The sequence below is a fragment of the Gossypium hirsutum genome, chromosome A01 (assembly GCF_007990345.1).
Source record: "Gossypium hirsutum isolate 1008001.06 chromosome A01, Gossypium_hirsutum_v2.1, whole genome shotgun sequence".
NCBI classification, from domain to species: domain Eukaryota; kingdom Viridiplantae; phylum Streptophyta; class Magnoliopsida; order Malvales; family Malvaceae; genus Gossypium; species Gossypium hirsutum.
The window spans coordinates 62,229,230-62,247,710 of record NC_053424.1 but is presented as its reverse complement, the minus strand read 5'-3'; the positions used below and the strand labels follow the sequence as shown (position 1 = coordinate 62,247,710).

At 33.9% G+C, this 18,481-nt stretch overlaps 1 protein-coding gene across 1 annotated transcript; it reads left to right on the top strand.

Annotated features, from left to right (window-relative positions):
- Positions 1-12,158: 12,158 nt before the first annotated feature.
- LOC107938063 (cytokinin riboside 5'-monophosphate phosphoribohydrolase LOG3) lies at positions 12,159-16,515 on the top strand. Its single transcript, XM_016871099.2, has 7 exons — positions 12,159-12,445; positions 13,081-13,178; positions 13,362-13,389; positions 14,032-14,131; positions 15,698-15,768; positions 15,882-16,022; positions 16,160-16,515. Exons 1-7 carry the CDS (start codon positions 12,326-12,328, stop codon positions 16,250-16,252), a joined length of 651 nt encoding a protein of 216 aa, XP_016726588.1. The 5' UTR covers positions 12,159-12,325; the 3' UTR covers positions 16,253-16,515.
- Positions 16,516-18,481: the final 1,966 nt, after the last annotated feature.

Here is an 18,481-nt window from a genome sequence, read left to right as displayed (position 1 = left end):
ATTTCACTGATAAAATCAGTCTGGGCCTTAGCCCATATTGGAACAGTATGCAAAAAAAGAGTCCTACCCAATCCATTCGCTACACACCAACTTCGTACCAGCCCTACACACCATGTGGGGACAAAGTCGACCAACTCAGCCCTACACACCAAAATGTATCGTATTTAGTACTAAGTAATACTTGCAACAGAGCTGCCAGTAATAGTCTTATAGCCTTTCAATACACTTCCTCCAAAACATATATCCCACCCCAAGTAACGCAACATAATATCATACGTGTATGCAGGAATGTCATGCTCAAAATAGTCATATATAATACAGGAGTATTTCAGTCAATTTACCTCATAGGGGTATAATGGTCATTTCATTAGTATGGGGTCTAAGTGTAATTACCGCGACCCTACAGTAGGCCCTTAGTCGTCTTAAGTGACCCGTACAACCTTATCGATCAATCAGTGCTAATGGTCCTATAGCCCATATTGCGGCCCATGTGGGCCACACGAGATAGCCCGAAAATGGCCTTAGTTGTGTGGTTCACACAGCCTAACCCACAATTTACCACGTTTTGTGCAATTTCTCTGCATGGGGCCATAAGCCCACTGGGCCCAATTCGGCCCAGAATGGCCAAATACAGTTTCCGGCCTATGAAAACACTCATGGCCATTTCGACCACAATAGGGCCTCCTTTTGCAACTAGGCCTGCCACACGGGCGGCCATATGCCCGTGTGGTGCCGAAATCCTACTTTTATGCTTTTTGGCTTTTCCATTGTACTAAGTTAATAGCAATGGGGGTACACACACACCTAATTGCAAAATCGCCCAACTAGCCCACAAGTACTCCAATCTGTTTCAAGTAAAAGGTTCGGTTACTTGGCTATAACCGAATTAAAGAAACCCTAAACAAAACACTTTTCCATATTCTTACCTACCCCTTGCGTTGATCACTCCACAAACCATTGCCAGTAACCACTTTTCCAATCCTTAGAGGCTACCTGCAACCATACATCCCTTGTAAACTATTACCTCACTCAAACCATTATACCAAGTGTAAAGAACTTACCAAACTATTAGACTAAGAGCGAGGGTTAGCAATATTTGGCCAACGTCTTCGAGCACACCTTAATCCCGATGCACGAGATGCAATAATATCGCTCCTTAGAAGAAATAATAAAAAATGAGAGTTATTAAACACGATTACTTCAGCCAAAACCAAAGAGGAAAGGAGAGAAATAACGTGATGGAAAGGGAGAAAGAACTTGCCCTGACCCCTAACCGAATGCTCAAGAACCCACTTCAAAAGTCAAAACACGATAGGAGTTGAGAGAGTTGCAGAGGGGTTCAACTCCCAGAGAAAATAGTGTCAGCTCAGAACCAAAGAAGAAAAGCTAGATTCGGCAAGGGTTAAAGAGGTAGAAAAAAATAATAATAATAAAGTTTTCAGCTAATAGACCAAAAGAGAAGGTGAAAATTGATGACCGATTGGGAGGAAGAGAATGAGGGTTTAGTAAATGGTGAAGAAGATTAAGAAAGGAAAAAGAGAAAGATCGATTACTCAAACACAACCTTGAAGACAAAACCACAACAGGCTAGTATGCAGAATGCCTGAATGGCCACTAGAACATACGGCTCCCAAGCAAAATAATAACCGAAAGAGGAAAAACATGAAAAATAGACAGAAGACAAATGACGATTACCCAAAATGGAGAGCACTAGATTACACTTTCGGTACAAAGAGTATAGCCGAATGACTAGGTGCACTACTCATACCAAACAATTGAGGAGAGTCCTCATTCGGCACTACACTCCCACACTCTCTAACTCTTTAACTTTCTCCTCAAACCTCCCCACATCTCTCAACCGATTACTCCCCTATCCACTCCTACCAAACTCTTCCCAAATTCAGCTATTCATCCCCACTCAACCACTCCAACATTAGAGTTTCGGTCAACCTCTACTTCCTACATTGCAAGGCAGCAAAATAAAACACCTTAACGCACAGAAGGCTCAAACTCAAGACTCCTAGGTACACACCGCACGTTACTTACCACTAGCCTAACAGGCCTTATATTGTCATACTTTACTCATTTTAGTTTAAAAGTTTATAAGCTGAAAACAAGGGTTTATTCACTTAGAAGAAAAAATTTTCTCAAGCCTAGGCTTGAACCCATGACCTCCCAGACACTCCCAGAATACTACACCACTAATGCAGACATATATATATGCCACAACCATGCAAAAAAAATTTAACAAGGGTTCAAGATTTGAGAAATTGGGGCGTTACACTTTACCTGATTCAGGTTGAACTAATAGGGGTGCTTCAGTCATTAAAACTTGCAATCTGTTAAAACTCTGCTGGCATTTATCAGACCACTCAAATTTCACATCTTTCTACAATAAAAGAGTCATTGGAGAAGCTATCATTGAAAATCCTTGAACAAACCTCTAATAATATCCTGCAAGTCCCAGAAAACTTCTGACTTCAGACATATTTTTCGGTGGTTAATTGTTAACAATAGTTGAAATTTTTTTCGAGTCCACTCTGATGCCTTCAGTAGATACTTTATGTCCAATGAAACCAACTTCCCGAAGCAAAAATTCACATTTACTAAATTTGACATATAATATTTTCTCAGGCAGAGTTTGTAACATCAAAAAACTGTCTTCGGTATATCTAAGTCTTTCACTCGCAACTGATAGTATCCAGAACGGAGGTCTATTTTAGATAACACAGTGGCACCTTTCAACTGATCAAACAAGTCATCAATTTGAGGCAATGGATACTTTTTCTTGATTGTAACCTTGTTGAGCTATCTATAATCAATGCACAGCCTCAACGATCCATCTTTCTTCTTTATAAATAGAACCAGTACACCCCAAGGTGAATGACTAGGTCCAACAAAGCCTCTATCTGTCAATTCTTGCAACTATGCTTTCAACTCTTTTAACTTCATTGGGGCCATTCAATAAGCTGCTATAGATATAGGAGTTGTCCCTGGAATAAGATCTATAGAAAATTCCACCTCTCTAACTGGCGGTAATCCGGGTAATTCTTCTGAAAACACATCAGAAAACTCATAAATAACTGGCACTGACTTAACCTTTGATTCGGATACTTTAGTGTCCAACACATATGCAAGATAAGCATCACACCCTTTTCTGACATATTTCTGTATTGATATAGCTGAGACTACATTAAATAATCCATCTAGTTTATCAGATTCAACATGAAGTAATTCACTATTTTGACATTTCAATACAATGTGTTTTTGTTTACAATTCACCACTGCATCATGTTGAGTTAGTCAGTCCATTTCCAAAATTACATCAAATTCATCTAAAGGCAGTAGCATCAAATCAACCAAAAAACAATAACCTTTTACCATCAATGGATAGTTTTTACAAACTTTATCCACCATAACATACTGGCTCAGGGGGTTTGAGACTTTAACTACAAATTTAGTGAACTCAACTGGTAAATTTTTAACAGATACTAGATTTGTGCATATATATGAATGTGTAGAACTAGGATCAATCAAAGCAGTAATATCAGTATCAAGAAGAGAAAATGTACCAGTAATGATGTCTGGTGCAGAGGCATCCTCTCTTCCATGTATAGCATATGTCCTTGCTGATGCTCTTGCTTCAAATTTAACTGTTGAATCTTTTGTAGCGCTTCTGCTACCAGTGACATTGCCAGAGTGACGAGGTGGTCTACCTCTCAAGGTAGAGTTACTCGGCTTCGTAATCTGATCAGTATCTTTTTCAATCCTTTCTGGACAATCTTTAAGATAGTGGTCAAGAGAACCACATTTATAACAAGCTCCACTTCTCATACGACACTCCCCAAAATAAATTTTTATTGTACTGTTTGCATCTAGGTTTAGGGTTACCAATACTTCCAACACTCATTATAGATGGAGACGAAGATCTCGAATTAGAGCGTTGAGAGCCTCGTTCTTTTCCTGAATATCCCACAGATTCAGTAAAATGATCATGATATTTCTTTGATTTCTTTGAAACAGATGCTTGTGACTTCTCCATAAATCTCTTACTAGAAATCTGGGCTTCTCTCTCTGCTTGTCTCTTCTCTTTGTTTAATTCCTCAGCTTTGTGTCTCTGCCCGTGTGACCAATTCTAAGCATTCTATTTCTAAATTTTTAAGATGTAGGGGACACACAGCTAAACCACACGCTTGTGCTAGAGCCGTGTGTCACACACACTTGAGACACACACCGTGTGTCTGCTTGTATGGACAGAATAAGGTCATTTTCCAAGCCTTGTTTCTCACCTTTTTTACCTTGCACCTACATCAACACTTCAATATATTCAATAACCAATTCAAGGCATATAAATCAAACTAATATTCAAGTTTTATACATGACATGTTTGCTCACACTTTCAAGTATTCATCTTACCCTTTTCTAATCATATACTTACCCAAGTGTGATTATATCTAAGTTACTAATCCAAGAATACTCACATACCGAACATGATATAACTTCACGCATAAATATATTAAATATGTTATCACTAGCCATTCCAATGGCTAATTACAACCAAAACATTTACATACCCTTACTTGTCACCATTAGCCTATACATGCCATTATACTAAAGTAAGTTTCCTATTATACCAAAACGAGCTAGAGGATAGCGTGATGATGCTCTGACCGCTCTCCAACCTTTACGAGCTTCCAAGTACTATAAAACAGAGAAAAGAAAACCTAGTAAGCATTTAATGCTTAATAAGTTCGTATAACAGGAATTTAACTTACTATATATTTTCATTAAAGATAAGCACACAAAAATGCATCCAAGCAATTTGGCTAATAGCCTAAAACACACAACTTCACCAATCATGTTTGTCAAGTAATTCACATAATACCAAGAACATGGATGAGCTCATCATTTAATGATTTTCATATACATATGCTTTCCTTTTCATTATTCCATTTTACATGTACATTTTCTTGACAAATCATTTCAAGTTCATTTTAGCCATGTCAGAACTTTACCCATTGAATTTATTTGAAATATTGATGGATACGTTCATGTAGTACACTTAAAGTGTATAAAACTGAAATCCATCAATTCATATCCAAAGGTACCCAATTAGGGCACGTAATCAGGAAGCACACTCTTGATCCATATATCAGGATGCTCAAATGAGCCATGCAACATGTAACACCCCTATCCCGTATCCGTCGCCGGAATAGGTAAAGGGGCATTACCGGACTTGAAACTCATATCAGAACAGTAAAAATTTTGAAAACTTTTTTTTTTCTAAAATAAAGAACATTCCTTTAGATAAATACTAAAGACAGTCAGGGATACAATTTAAACTTCTATAAGTATACATTCAGAAGATGCCATTTTCGCATGGCTTATATACATTAACCAAAATATTCTTCGGCCATTGGTCTATTCTTTACATGCCATAAAATAATTCAAAACATAACAGTAACAAGCAGTGGATAGTGATAGTGTGACTAGTTGCTGACGATCCCCGAGCCTGTAGCTTCCTAATGAGATCTATAAAACAGAGGAAACAAAGTAAACGGAGTAAGCATTACAATGCTTAGTAAGTTTTAAGCAGTGTCAACAGATAACAATCAAATTATAACATAGTTGTTCGTATTTTTATTTCACTCTTCCTTTGGGCATACCATCCCTTTACCGAATATGCACATCTCATCATATATAATAGGCAGATAAACTTTCACATAAAAGTGAGCTCATGTGACATAGATATATTGTATAATTTTACATAACCCCTCACACTGATCCGATGTCACATAAGCATAGGAATAGTCTCATAGATTGCTCATGTATGCATCACATAACTACCTTATGATTTAGTTCAAATCAAGCTCACATATAAACTTGGAGTACATACCTGTTTAACCTTTCGTATTGAATATATGTATAAGCAATTCTTACTGCGAAGTCTTATAACTTTAACCTCTACTCGGATTATCGGCGAGACCTTTAGCTCAGATGAAATCTCCACACGAAGTCAGCGGGTCTTAACCCAGACATAGTCACCACATATGGTCATCTGGTCTTTAATCCCAGGTTTACATCATAGAGTTTCATGCATATTTATTCACATGTTACAACATTCACATCGACTATCTTATTAGTAATTCATTTACCTCATCAAATATTTAATAAAACACACCTTCCGCCGTTTGTCATTTGGCCACAATATATATATAAACACATCTCATGCATATCTCACATTAGCCATTTAGCTTTACCACATATCCATCTCATACACGTTTCGCATTAGCCATTCGGCTTTACCTCATATCCATCTCATACACATCTCGCATTAGCCATTCGGCTTCGCCACATATATACACTTCCACGTTCATCACATTGGCCATTCTACCTTATCACATATGTGCATGTTCACATTCATCACATTGGCCATTCGGCCTTATCACATATTTGCATGTTCACATTCATCACATTGGCCATTCGGCCTTATCACACATATGCATGTTCACATTCATCACATTGGCCATTCGGCCTTATCACATATTTGCATGTTCACATTCATCACATTGGTCATTCGGCCTTATCACACATATGCATGTTCACATTCATCACATTGGCCATTCGGCCTTATCACATATATGCACGTTCACATTCATCTCATAAAATCCTAAATCAAAATATAAATTTTCGTGTATTCACATCACAATTATCCAAATATACTTCACATACCACATATAGTTTCACGTATACACTTTGTCTTGGCTGAATCTACATCTATCATTTTCCAATGAATAATTCAATTTCATGCCATACTATCATTTCATATTCGAATACTTATAAACTTACAATTTCACAAATTTTAATATCAAAGATCCATCTAACACTCATATATCATTTTACAATATCACAAATTAGAATTCACGTATGGGTTTAATCAATAGCTTATGAGCAACTAAAACAAGTTTTATCCATGTTTACAACATAACCACAAATTCTCTACAAGCTGTTTTTCCTGAGCAATAGTCGTTAAATTATTTGTAACTGGGGCTACGAAATTCCAAATTATGTGCCGTTAATTTTCCATGAAAATAGACTCGTATATCCTCTATCCACAAAATTTTCAGAATTTTTGGTTTGGCCAATCAATACCAGATTTTTCTTAAAGTTTCCCCTGTTTCACTGTTTGACTAATCTGACCACTCTTTACTACGAATCAAATTTCTCATTGTACAGAATTCAAAATGTGTTCTATTTGATTTCATTTGAAACTAGACTCATTAAGGAGTCTAAGCATATAAATTTTATCCTATAACCATTTTTTGTAAAAATTATAATGATTTTCTAAAAACAGAACAGGGGATTTCGGAGTCATTCAGACACTGTCTCACACAACTTTAAATATCTCTTAATAGGAAATTTCTTTGCTCACACGGTCTCTTTTACAAGAAACTAGACTAATTAAGCTTTGATTACATATTTTATTCAGCCTATAATTCCACACCAACAATTTATGGTGATTTTCTAAAACCACGTTACTGCTGCTGTCCTAAGCAAATTATTACAATTTGCTCTTAAATTTCCAAGTCCAAACACTTATGAACTTACCATTTGAGTTTAAAACATATCATTGCCACATCATATCTTATTAAATCAACTCATTATGTCCTATTATGATTGAATTTACTCAACATTTAATCACTTAAAACTTACCTCGGAAGTGGTCGACGACTAGATATCCACGGCTATTCGTTTACTTTCTCTTTTCCCCTATCCGACTTTGATCCTCTTTGCTCTTAAGCTTAATTAAAACAAATGAATTTGTTTCATTACTTATTCAACATTACTTCTTTAATAGTCACAGTTGATAATCGTATAACTTTAGTGCATAATGTGTTTATGAAATATACCATGAGTAACTTTTATGTTTATTTCACTAATACCCAATTCACATGCACAAACAAGAATTCACATTACTTGCCATTATAAATGGAACCTAGATAGCCAATTACCATGGCCGAAAATACAGCCACTTATATAAATAACACAAAGTGATACAAATTTATTTTTACCATTACAAATCATAAAAAAATGACCAACGCATACGACATCAACAATATATGTACATACCAAATACCTATATTGCATACTTATCAATATGAACTTAAAGCCCTATCCTAATACTCATGTACATATTATCCACCATTTTCAAACCAATTCATCAATGCAATCATACCATTACAAATCAACCTAAAATAACCATATCTAATAATCAAATACCTATAGCATTGCATATTTCTCACATAGCAAGTACAACTAAATTCATTATTAATATATATATATCTAAACACTTAACTACAAGATTTAATCACCATTATCAAATCATAAAACAGCTTATAATCATCATCTATATTTACTTCACATAAACCGAAATATCCATTACATCATCTTTAATACACTTAGCATTTTACCCATTTAATCAAGCCAAATCTCAAGACCATTCCATCACACAAATTATACCATAAATCATACTTACAATTTAAGTTAATACATGACCGAAAATCACCATCCTTAACATCGTTATCAAACCAAAACCAAAACACATCTATCATCCGTATACCAAGCTTACCAAAACAAACTACTATGAGTTTCAAGCTTATTGACCGAATCTCAAACCTCAAAATTCTAAGTTTAATCTATGGGATAAGTAGAGTTTGAACTAATCATCTCAAACATACATAGATTTTCAATAATCATTCAATACATACCTCATTCTAGCCATCTTCTAAGCCAAAAATCAAAGCAACCAAACTTTCTTCTCCCTCCCTTTAGGCCACGGCAATGGAGGACAAGGATCAACCAACTTTTGATTCAATTTTCTCTATGACCGAATGCACATACCTTAAATTTTTAGCTTGCTATCTTGCTGAAATCCTCAAAACATATTTCTTCTTTCTTTCTCAAACATTCGGCAAGAACAAGGTAAGGATGTATGGCTCTCTTTTTTTTTAATACTTATTTCCTATTATAAAACCATGTAGTCATTATAATATTAATACAAAATGCATATATTTTGTATCCCATACCATCATGGCTGGCCACTTCCTCTAAAGTGGGGAATTTGACATGCAAGACCATTATTTTCAATACATGCTTTAATAGACCCTTATAGATTAACCTATCACAGTTCAAAAATGTCACACATAAGTCCTATTAACTAAATTCGCATGCAATTTACTAAATCGAAGCTTAAAACTTTCACACATTCATATTCACATATAATAAACATAAAATATGACGACTAATTATTTTTATGACTCGATTTTGTGGTCCCGAAACCACTTTTCGACTAGGGTCAAATTAGGGGTGTCACACAACAAGATGCTTATCCAGGCTAAACAGGAAACTCCTAAGAGTTTAAAACAGGAAGCTCATTAAGCTTAACAGGTAACTCTGAAGAGTTATTAACAGGGAGCTCCAGATACCATAATAAGGATTTCAAGAGAGCCATGTCAGGAAGCTCATAAGAGTCTATATCAGGACACTCACGAAGAGCTACGTTTTTGTCTGCAATAAATGCTGGATCACAACCGATCGAATCGTGTAATGGGACGCTCACAAAGAGCTGAAGTAGTGCACAACACATGTAGAATCACTACTGATCAGGATGCTCGCAGGAACTATATAACAGGACACTCGAGAAGGCTTTTAACAGGATGTTGTCCGAGCTATAATGTCTGCAACATATGCAGGACTATAATCAATACGAGAAAATGTTGTATCCATCGCATTTCATTACTCAAACGGGACTTATCAATTATCGAACAATATCAGGTATGTGATTAATTTCATTCATTAAACATTTATGCAATTCACACAAATACAACATTCACTTCAAACATATTAATATACATAATTATGTTACACGAACTTCCCTCGACACTTGTTCGTATACAGAAATCTACTAATCTGACACTTTTTTTTCCTCGAACTAACTTCGTATTTGAGTTTTCTGGATCTAAATAAACGAATTTAACATCAATTTAATCAATTTCATACTCAATTGAACTCAATTCACTTTCTAGGAAAAAATTACTATTTTGCCCCTATACTTTTCATAAATGACGATTTCATCCCTAAGCTTGGAAAATAAAATTCATACAATTTAATCCTTATTTCAAGCCTAATCAACTTGTACATATAACATTTGCAGCCCATGTATTTCACAAAAATCAGAATTTTTTCATGGGTTTTACCATTTTTTAATTTAGTTCCTAAATCATAATTTCATGAAAATTCTCTTCGTAAAAGTTGTTTATCTATTAACAACCTTTTATTTTATACCATAAATTTCTAAATTTCAGTATTTACGTCCATGGAAAAATTTCTATACTTTGATATCTTTACAAATTGATCCCCAAAATAGCTAGATTAGGTTATTCTGATCTCAAAAATATAAAAATTACTAAAAATGAGACAATATTTTTTACCCAATTAGGCTTGCTTGATTTTCTTTCTCTTTCTAGGGTTTCCATGGGATTTGGGGGTGAAGATGATATAAAATGATGATATTAAACATTTATTTAATTTATCATCTTTTATTTATTTCCATTTCCAATTTAGTCCCTTTTTTTTCTAATTTTCCATTGATGTTTCACCAAAAATATCTACTAACTTTTCTTAATGGTCTAATTACCATATAAGGACCTCAAGTTTTGAATTCCATAGCTATTTGATACTTACGGCTACTAGAACTCAACTTTTACATTTTATGCAATTTGGTCCTTTCCACAATTAAACATGAAATCGGTAAAATTTTCTTAATGAAATTTTCATACGTCATTTGTATCATAATGCAATTCATGTAATAATATTAAAATAAATTTTCTTTCTGACTTGGATTTGTGGTCTTGAAACCACTATTCATATTTCTGCGAAAATGGGCTGTTATAGAGGGACTTAATGTTTTGCCTTTACTTGCTGGCATGTCAAACAACTTGAGACATACTCTGATATCTCTTTCTTCATTCTAGGCCACCAATACAAATTTCTTAAATCACAATACATCTTAACCTGTCCTAGATGAAGCGAGAAAGGCCCTTAGTGAGCCTCATTTAACAATTCTTGCCTTAAATAGCTTATTGCTGGCATATACATTCTTCCCATAAATTGAAGTTCACCATCTTTTCCCATATTGAAGTTCGTTGCTTTATTAGACACCATTCGCCTCTTGTACTCATCACACTTCACATTCTTTAATTGTTCTTCCAAAATCTTGGAGAGAAAGATTGGTCAAACAGTCAATTCTGCAAGAAGTGGTCCATTATCTACCAAGCAAACATTCACTCGAAGAGATGCCAAAGCTATTATAGTTTTCCTGTTTAAAGCATCCTCCACTACATTAGCTTTTCTAAGATAATACTCGGTTTCTAGGTCGTAGTCTTTCAACAACTCCATCCAATGCCGTTGGTGTGTTTTTAAATCCTTCTGCATCATCAGGTACTTTAAGCATAAATTGCAATGAACAACCAAGCATTGTTGGAAGAATTTACCTTGACTTAAGCATGGATTTCTTGCTCCATATTGCAAATTCTTCGATCGTAACACTTGGCGCATCCCATGGTAGTTTAAACCACCTTGGAAGTTGAATGTATTGATATCTGTCCACAAGTTAAAAAGGGAGTTGTTCCATTATTTTAAGAATCTCCCCCTTTCACCTTTGTAACATGTAAAATAAACTCTACAATAATTTTTTTTTTGTTTATATATCTTAATAAAATTATTAATGTTTTACAAATAACATGTTTCACAAACAAGGTCACAACTTATAGTTGGACTATGGGAAAACAAGGGAAGTTGCATTTCATTAGGTGCTACTTGTCCAAAGATAGTCTTATTGTTTGTTTCAGTTACCAAGTCTTATGTTTTGTTTCAGTTACCATGAATTTTTGTTAAAAGAAGACAAAAAGGGCTTGGAAAATATAAACAAAACTAGAACAAATAAATGGTCCACACGTGCCAAGACCAGCTGTGGGTGAGAGAAGAAGCGTGCTATGAGGGCACTCACATGTGGCAAGATATAATTTATATACGCATGAAGGGAATGCTGTCTATAAAATGGAAGTAGTAGTCGTCAAGAAAGAAAACTTTTAAGCCTCTTTTGCTTTGCAAACTTGCCTTGTTTTCACCATTGATATGTGTGTTATTTGTTAAGAAAAGAGAATATGATAAAAAGGGATATTCTTGCATTACTTTAGCCACCCTTTGTTTTTAATTTTCTAAGAATAAGAAGTATAAAGAAAGAATGAAGCTTGTGATATAGTTCATGGAGATGGAGAATGAAACACAGCAGTCCAAATTTAGGAGGATTTGTGTGTTCTGTGGAAGTAGCCAAGGCAAGAAGAGTAGCTATCAGAATGCTGCTATAGAGCTTGGAAGAGAATTGGTAGTTTGCAAAAAGCTATGGTTTTCCCCCTGTGTAACTTGTGGTCTTTTTCAGCAAATGAAACTTGTTTTGATTTTGTTTCTATTTGGAAACATGTTTTTTTTAACTAATATGGAGGAGATGGGCTCTGCAAGAATATTTCGAAAGTTGCTTAAAGTTTTAAACTTTCGTTTCATGTAGTGTCTGTAACTTGTTTGTGGATTGGTTTATGGTATCTGCCATTTTCAAAATCCCACAAGTTCTTATCCCTCTGTCTCTTTCATTTTCTCCGAAGTCCTTGGTAGGAAATTTCTATCATTTTTCAGCTTTTCTTAATGCATATCCAAGAGGAAGAAAAGAAGGGCACCATTCTTCTCTGGAACCCCATCACGTCGAGTTATTCAAAGTTTGGAACTTTTAGTGTACAAATAAGTGCGAGTGTGTTGAATGAACAAAAAAAAACCCACCATTCTTTTCAATCTTGTTGTTGGTAGTCTTATGAATGTACTCTGAAGAAACATCAATTTTTTTCAAATGAGTTCATTGAAGATAACATGCTTGAACTTTGAACCGTAGTCTCATTCCTTTCTTTAACATTCTTCCTTTTAGTACTCAAAAAGTCTCTCATTTTAAGACTTGTTTCTATCCTTTTGCAGGTTTCAAGGAACATTGATTTGGTCTATGGAGGAGGTAGCATTGGTTTGATGGGTTTGGTTTCACAGGCTGTTCATGATGGTGGTCGCCATGTCATTGGGTAATGTCCAATTTTTCCCATTTTCTAAGACAATATTCCAACATGCTTTAAGAAGAAAATTCATTGAAGTAGCTTTGTTTTCTTGCAGATAATTTGTCTTCCTTATTGCATAACTGTTCTTAGTTTTGGGTTCCATTACAACTGACTTTTTTGTCATGTTACTGTCTCTCTTTCACCGCAGAGTTTTCCCAAGACGCTCATGCCTCGAGAGGTATGTCTGCTACAGGCTACAGCCAGTGAACAATAAAAGTCCTCGAACTTTTCTTATTTAAATTGAAAAAGAAACAAGAATGGCCTACAAGTTTTTCATAATCTTTTAACTATCCATGGTATTAGTTTTTATTGTTCATTTCTTTTTAACTACACTTTTTTTTTCTTTCTTTTCAAATATTGTTTTCTGTCTTTGCTTTTGCTTCTTCTGGTTTCCTCTCTCTTCTACCACTTTGATTAGTCAAACTTTTCTCTATTGTATTCTACTACTAATTTTATAATATTTCCTGTTTGGTTTTCTACATATTTTCTGGTTATTAGAAGAAGATTTGATACTTGATAAGCCTAAGCCACAATATTACTGGCATGGTTGCAACTTGCAACTTTACCTTTTTCATTTTCTGCAATGGGATCATAATATAATATTGGTTTTTTCTTTGTTGGCCTTTTTTGGGAATTTTTTCTTCTTTTTTTCTTTGTTCAAAAACACGTATTGGATAGGGACAATGCTCAGTCATTGAAGTCCTTTACAATAAGTCCACTATTCCTGTGCCTCTCATCATTGCTTCACTGCACAATACTCTCCCTCTCTCTCTTTCTCTAGATTTCAATATTCTTATTTGTTTTCTATGGAACTTTGCAGTTAACTGGTGAAACAGTAGGGGAAGTGAAGGCTGTTGCAGATATGCATCAAAGGAAGGCAGAGATGGCTAAGCATTCAGATGCTTTCATTGCCTTACCAGGTTAGTATCAACCAGTTTACACCAATATATCAAAGGCAAAATCAATAAAACCTGAAGCTATCTGGTGATTTTTACTTCAATTTTAGCATGCAAATTGATCATCTCTCATGTTTTGGTACACAAGGGGACTTGCTTATTTGGTGTAAACACGTATGGCTGTTATAGTTTGATATTATTAGCTATCTTTGGAATTTGCTATTTGCTGTGAAAGCAACTGTTTGATGCTAGAAATTATCATAACTTTTGAGTCTTCACTTACCACACAGACACCAAGGCCATGATTACAGATTAACCCTTCAAACCCTAGTTCTTGACCTATCAATGTCTTACACTGAAAATTAGACTTGCTGAACAACTTTTTTCTTGGTTAGTATGCCTTTATCTTTTCCTCCTCTGATGTATTCCCAAAGTCTGTGGTGTTACAGTTCTCTGCCCCTTACCATATTTAAAGTGTGTAAGGACATCCTTAAAACTTTCACTAAAAAGTGTTTGCCAACTAGCACCTGCATGTAAAAGGGTATCTTAATTACCTCTTTCAAAGGCAAACTTTGGGTACTATTTCAAATATAAAAAATACAACCCTCTAAATATACCAAAAAAATACTTGGAAAAAGTTGAATCTAATGGTATATAACATATACTCTTATCTAATACTAACACCTGAATTCGAGTAAAGTTAAAAGTTGACTCCAAATTAAAAAGGTGGAGAGAGGAAGATATGCTGCAAGGGGAAGTCAGTCATTTTATTCTTAGAGGATTTGTCCTTTGCGTGTTACTTGCCAAAAGAAAAAATGAAAAATCGAATGGATAAAAAAAAAACTTATAAGGTGATGATAATGTAAAATGAGAGCCATTATGATATGAATGAGTACGCACAGAGTTTTTTGCCTCACTGAAGATTGGAAGAACAATAAATGCCTTGTTTTGGGAATGTGGAGAAAAAGCTAGGGTAAATGATAATTGTTTTGGGAATGTGGAGAAAAAGCTAGGGTAAATGATAATCAAAGTCACCTCCTTGTTGTGCATGCCATAAATGATAAAGAACCATGGCCATCATCAAATGACAGGCAGTTGATAATCCTCATAATGGCTAGACTTCATCTCAGTTACCTTTCATAATATTGAAGTTAATAATTAAATCTAACCTTAAATCCAGTAGTTTTAATATTATTATGTCGCCTTTTCCTTTTCCTTTATTGAATTTGATTGGATAAATAGAATCATAGATGACATAGCTTTTGAATACCCTTGTGTTATTCCTGTCTTTGAATCATGTTTGGCACCAACAAATGTTGTTCTGTACAGTGACATGATCGTTTTCTACTATCAAAGGCATTAGTGGTTAGGTCTTATATTCAACTGATTCTTTATTTTTCCTGAAGTACCATCTAAATACATGGAAATCTTGGAAAATAGTGAACTTAGTCGTCCAAACATATACCCATATCCAACACTTACACACAAACCTAACATAAACACCATATAGGTTCTCTCCTTTTGGCAGGGTCACATTATTTGGTTGCAAAAGTATAAACGATGCATAAAACTCATTTGAAATACATGCAGGTGGTTATGGAACTCTTGAAGAACTGCTTGAAGTGATTACTTGGGCTCAGCTTGGAATACATGATAAACCAGTATGTACCATTTTTTTTTTCCTTTCCTTGTATATGCTGATGATCCCTCATAAACTGATAATCATCCATGAACTTGAAATTCAATAATTCAAAATTTTCCACTATCTTTTAAGGTTGGGTTGCTGAATGTTGATGGATACTATAACTCGTTGCTTTCTTTCATTGATAAAGCTGTGGAAGAGGGATTTATTAGTAGTGCACGCCAAATCATTGTATCTGCACCCACAGCTAAAGAATTGGTAAAGAAATTGGAGGTATAAATTAAAGAAACTTCATAAGGAGCCATAGTTGATTGTATCATGTGAAAAAGTGTATATTCGGTGTATTATTTGATGATGAAAGTGTTTTTACAATTAATGGCTTGTTTTTTCATGTATGCTTAATATTGCAGGAATATGTCCCCTGCCATGAAAGTGTTGCTTCAAAGTTGAGTTGGGAGGCGGAGCAATTTGGCTACTCTAAAACATATGATTTATCAAGGTAGTACTTGGAGGTGCATGAAGGAGAAGGTATATATGCAATACGGAAGGTTCTTGGAAAAGACTTGAAATTTCCTTCAATTGAGGAATTCCCTTCTTGGTTTTTTTTTTGGTAAATTACTGCCATTGACATCAATGTATGAAGCTTAAAACCTTCTCTTTTACTGAAAAACTGATTCTCTTAAGCTTAAAACCTTCTCTTTTACTGAAAAACTGATTCTCTTATTAAATTGTAAGTACAAAAATGCTTATCAACGGTGTTATTTTATATGGTTTAACCAACCATTTTTATCAATATCATTCTTCAGAATCTTCCTTTTTGGAGATTGATAGTATAAAATCTCATCAATCAATTAAACGAGTTGGTTAATTTTGCTGCAAATTAATTTGAATTTAAAATTTTTAAATTTAGGTTGATGATTTTACTAGAATTTTATCGAGTTTTAATCATTTCAAGTTATTTATACTCATTAATTTTGAGTTAAATAAAATAAATTATATTTAAATTTTAATTAATTAAATATAAATTTTAAATTCGAACTCTAATACAAATTAATAGATCTATTTCACATGAAAATATATCATAATTTTAAATTTTAAAATCTTAGAAAGTTACATCTAACAAATTAGAAACCAAATTTTTTGTAAGAAAAATGGAAATTAAGTTGACTTATGTCGAACTTTTTAGCAAAATCTACTCTCGTTTTATATTGTTTGTTGTTTGAGTGACATGACCTTGATGACTTTTATATTAGTCTCCTTTATAATGTGATAAGAGACCAATGATGATCCGACACAGAAGGATCAATTAAGTAAAAGGGTCATACCATGTAAGAAACATGTTCTCAATCATTGTTGGTGTTTTTTTTGTTTCGCTGCAAAGGTGGAGGTAGGCTAGCAAGGGACGCATCTGACATGATTAAACCAATTGACGACCAATAACGGAAGGAACTAGACGGTCTTATAGAAGTCAAGATAACAAAGGCCACTTTGGTTTCTCTGGCTCTGCTTGATGACATGGGTGTAACGTGAGGGTTTTTTTTTAATTTGAATATTATAAATTTTAAATTAATTATTTAATTAGACTTCTTTAAATTATTTTTAAAGTATGACTTTTCTTTTTACATTCACTGGAAACTTATGAAAATAAAGATTAGTGGGTTTTAATTTTCGCAAAATTTGTCATTTTGTAACGACTCGAAAGTTAATGGTGTTAAGAATAGTAGTTTCGCAATCTTATTTTTTAATGATTAAGTTTATAAATATTATTAATTAATATTTACGAGTTAATTATAGTATTATATTAAATTTTGGTCTGACGAATTTATTATTAGAGTAGTTAAGGTAAGTGTTTTTCCCTAAAGTTAGCAGTATTAGAAAATAAGGTAAACTATGTCCATAAATAATTTTATTAATATTTATACAGTTATATAATAGGTTAATTAAAATTTGGATAGATAATTTTATCAAAATTGTGATTAATTAAAGTGCAGGGATTAAATTGTAAAGATGATAAAAGTTTAATTTCTAGGAATTTATAATAAATAGTAATTGACTAAGGCCTAAAATAGAAATTATACCACTATTCATTTGAGTGGACGCTAGTGATACGAGGTGGCTTTTTTTACCTGTATAATGCAAATAAAAAAACTAAATACTGAGATAGTATGCGAATAATATTATTTACCAAATTGATATGTTTGATAAAATAACAAGGGCTGGAGGAAGAGAGATAGGCGGCACCCGTAATTTTTCTGACACACTTATTGAATCATCATTACAAAATGATGTGTGTTTAAAAAAAATATTTTTTAAGGGTGGAGGGGTAGAGATGGATGGCACCAGTCTAGTGCAAAAATACAGTTTGACTGGTGGAGGGTGAGAGAGATGCAACACTAAACTAAAATGTGATAACTTAAAATATTCAGGGGCCTAATATGTAAATTTTCCATTTTAATTGACTGCTAAAAAAACCTTTTAGGGTGCCATCCCAAACTTCAAAAAGGTTAAAATGCTTTATAAGCCCTTCTTATTTACTATTTTCTTTTATTCTCTATCAACACAAAAAATAGAGAGGCTTATTACAAATTAGCTCAAAAAAGCTTTCTACCAAAAAGTATTTTTTTAAAAATCCGATTCCAATTGAAAATAAATTTTATTTATTTTTCAAAAATAATTTGTTTTGTTCAAATAATTTTTTTGTTTAAATTATTTTATTCCACTGTTCATATAAT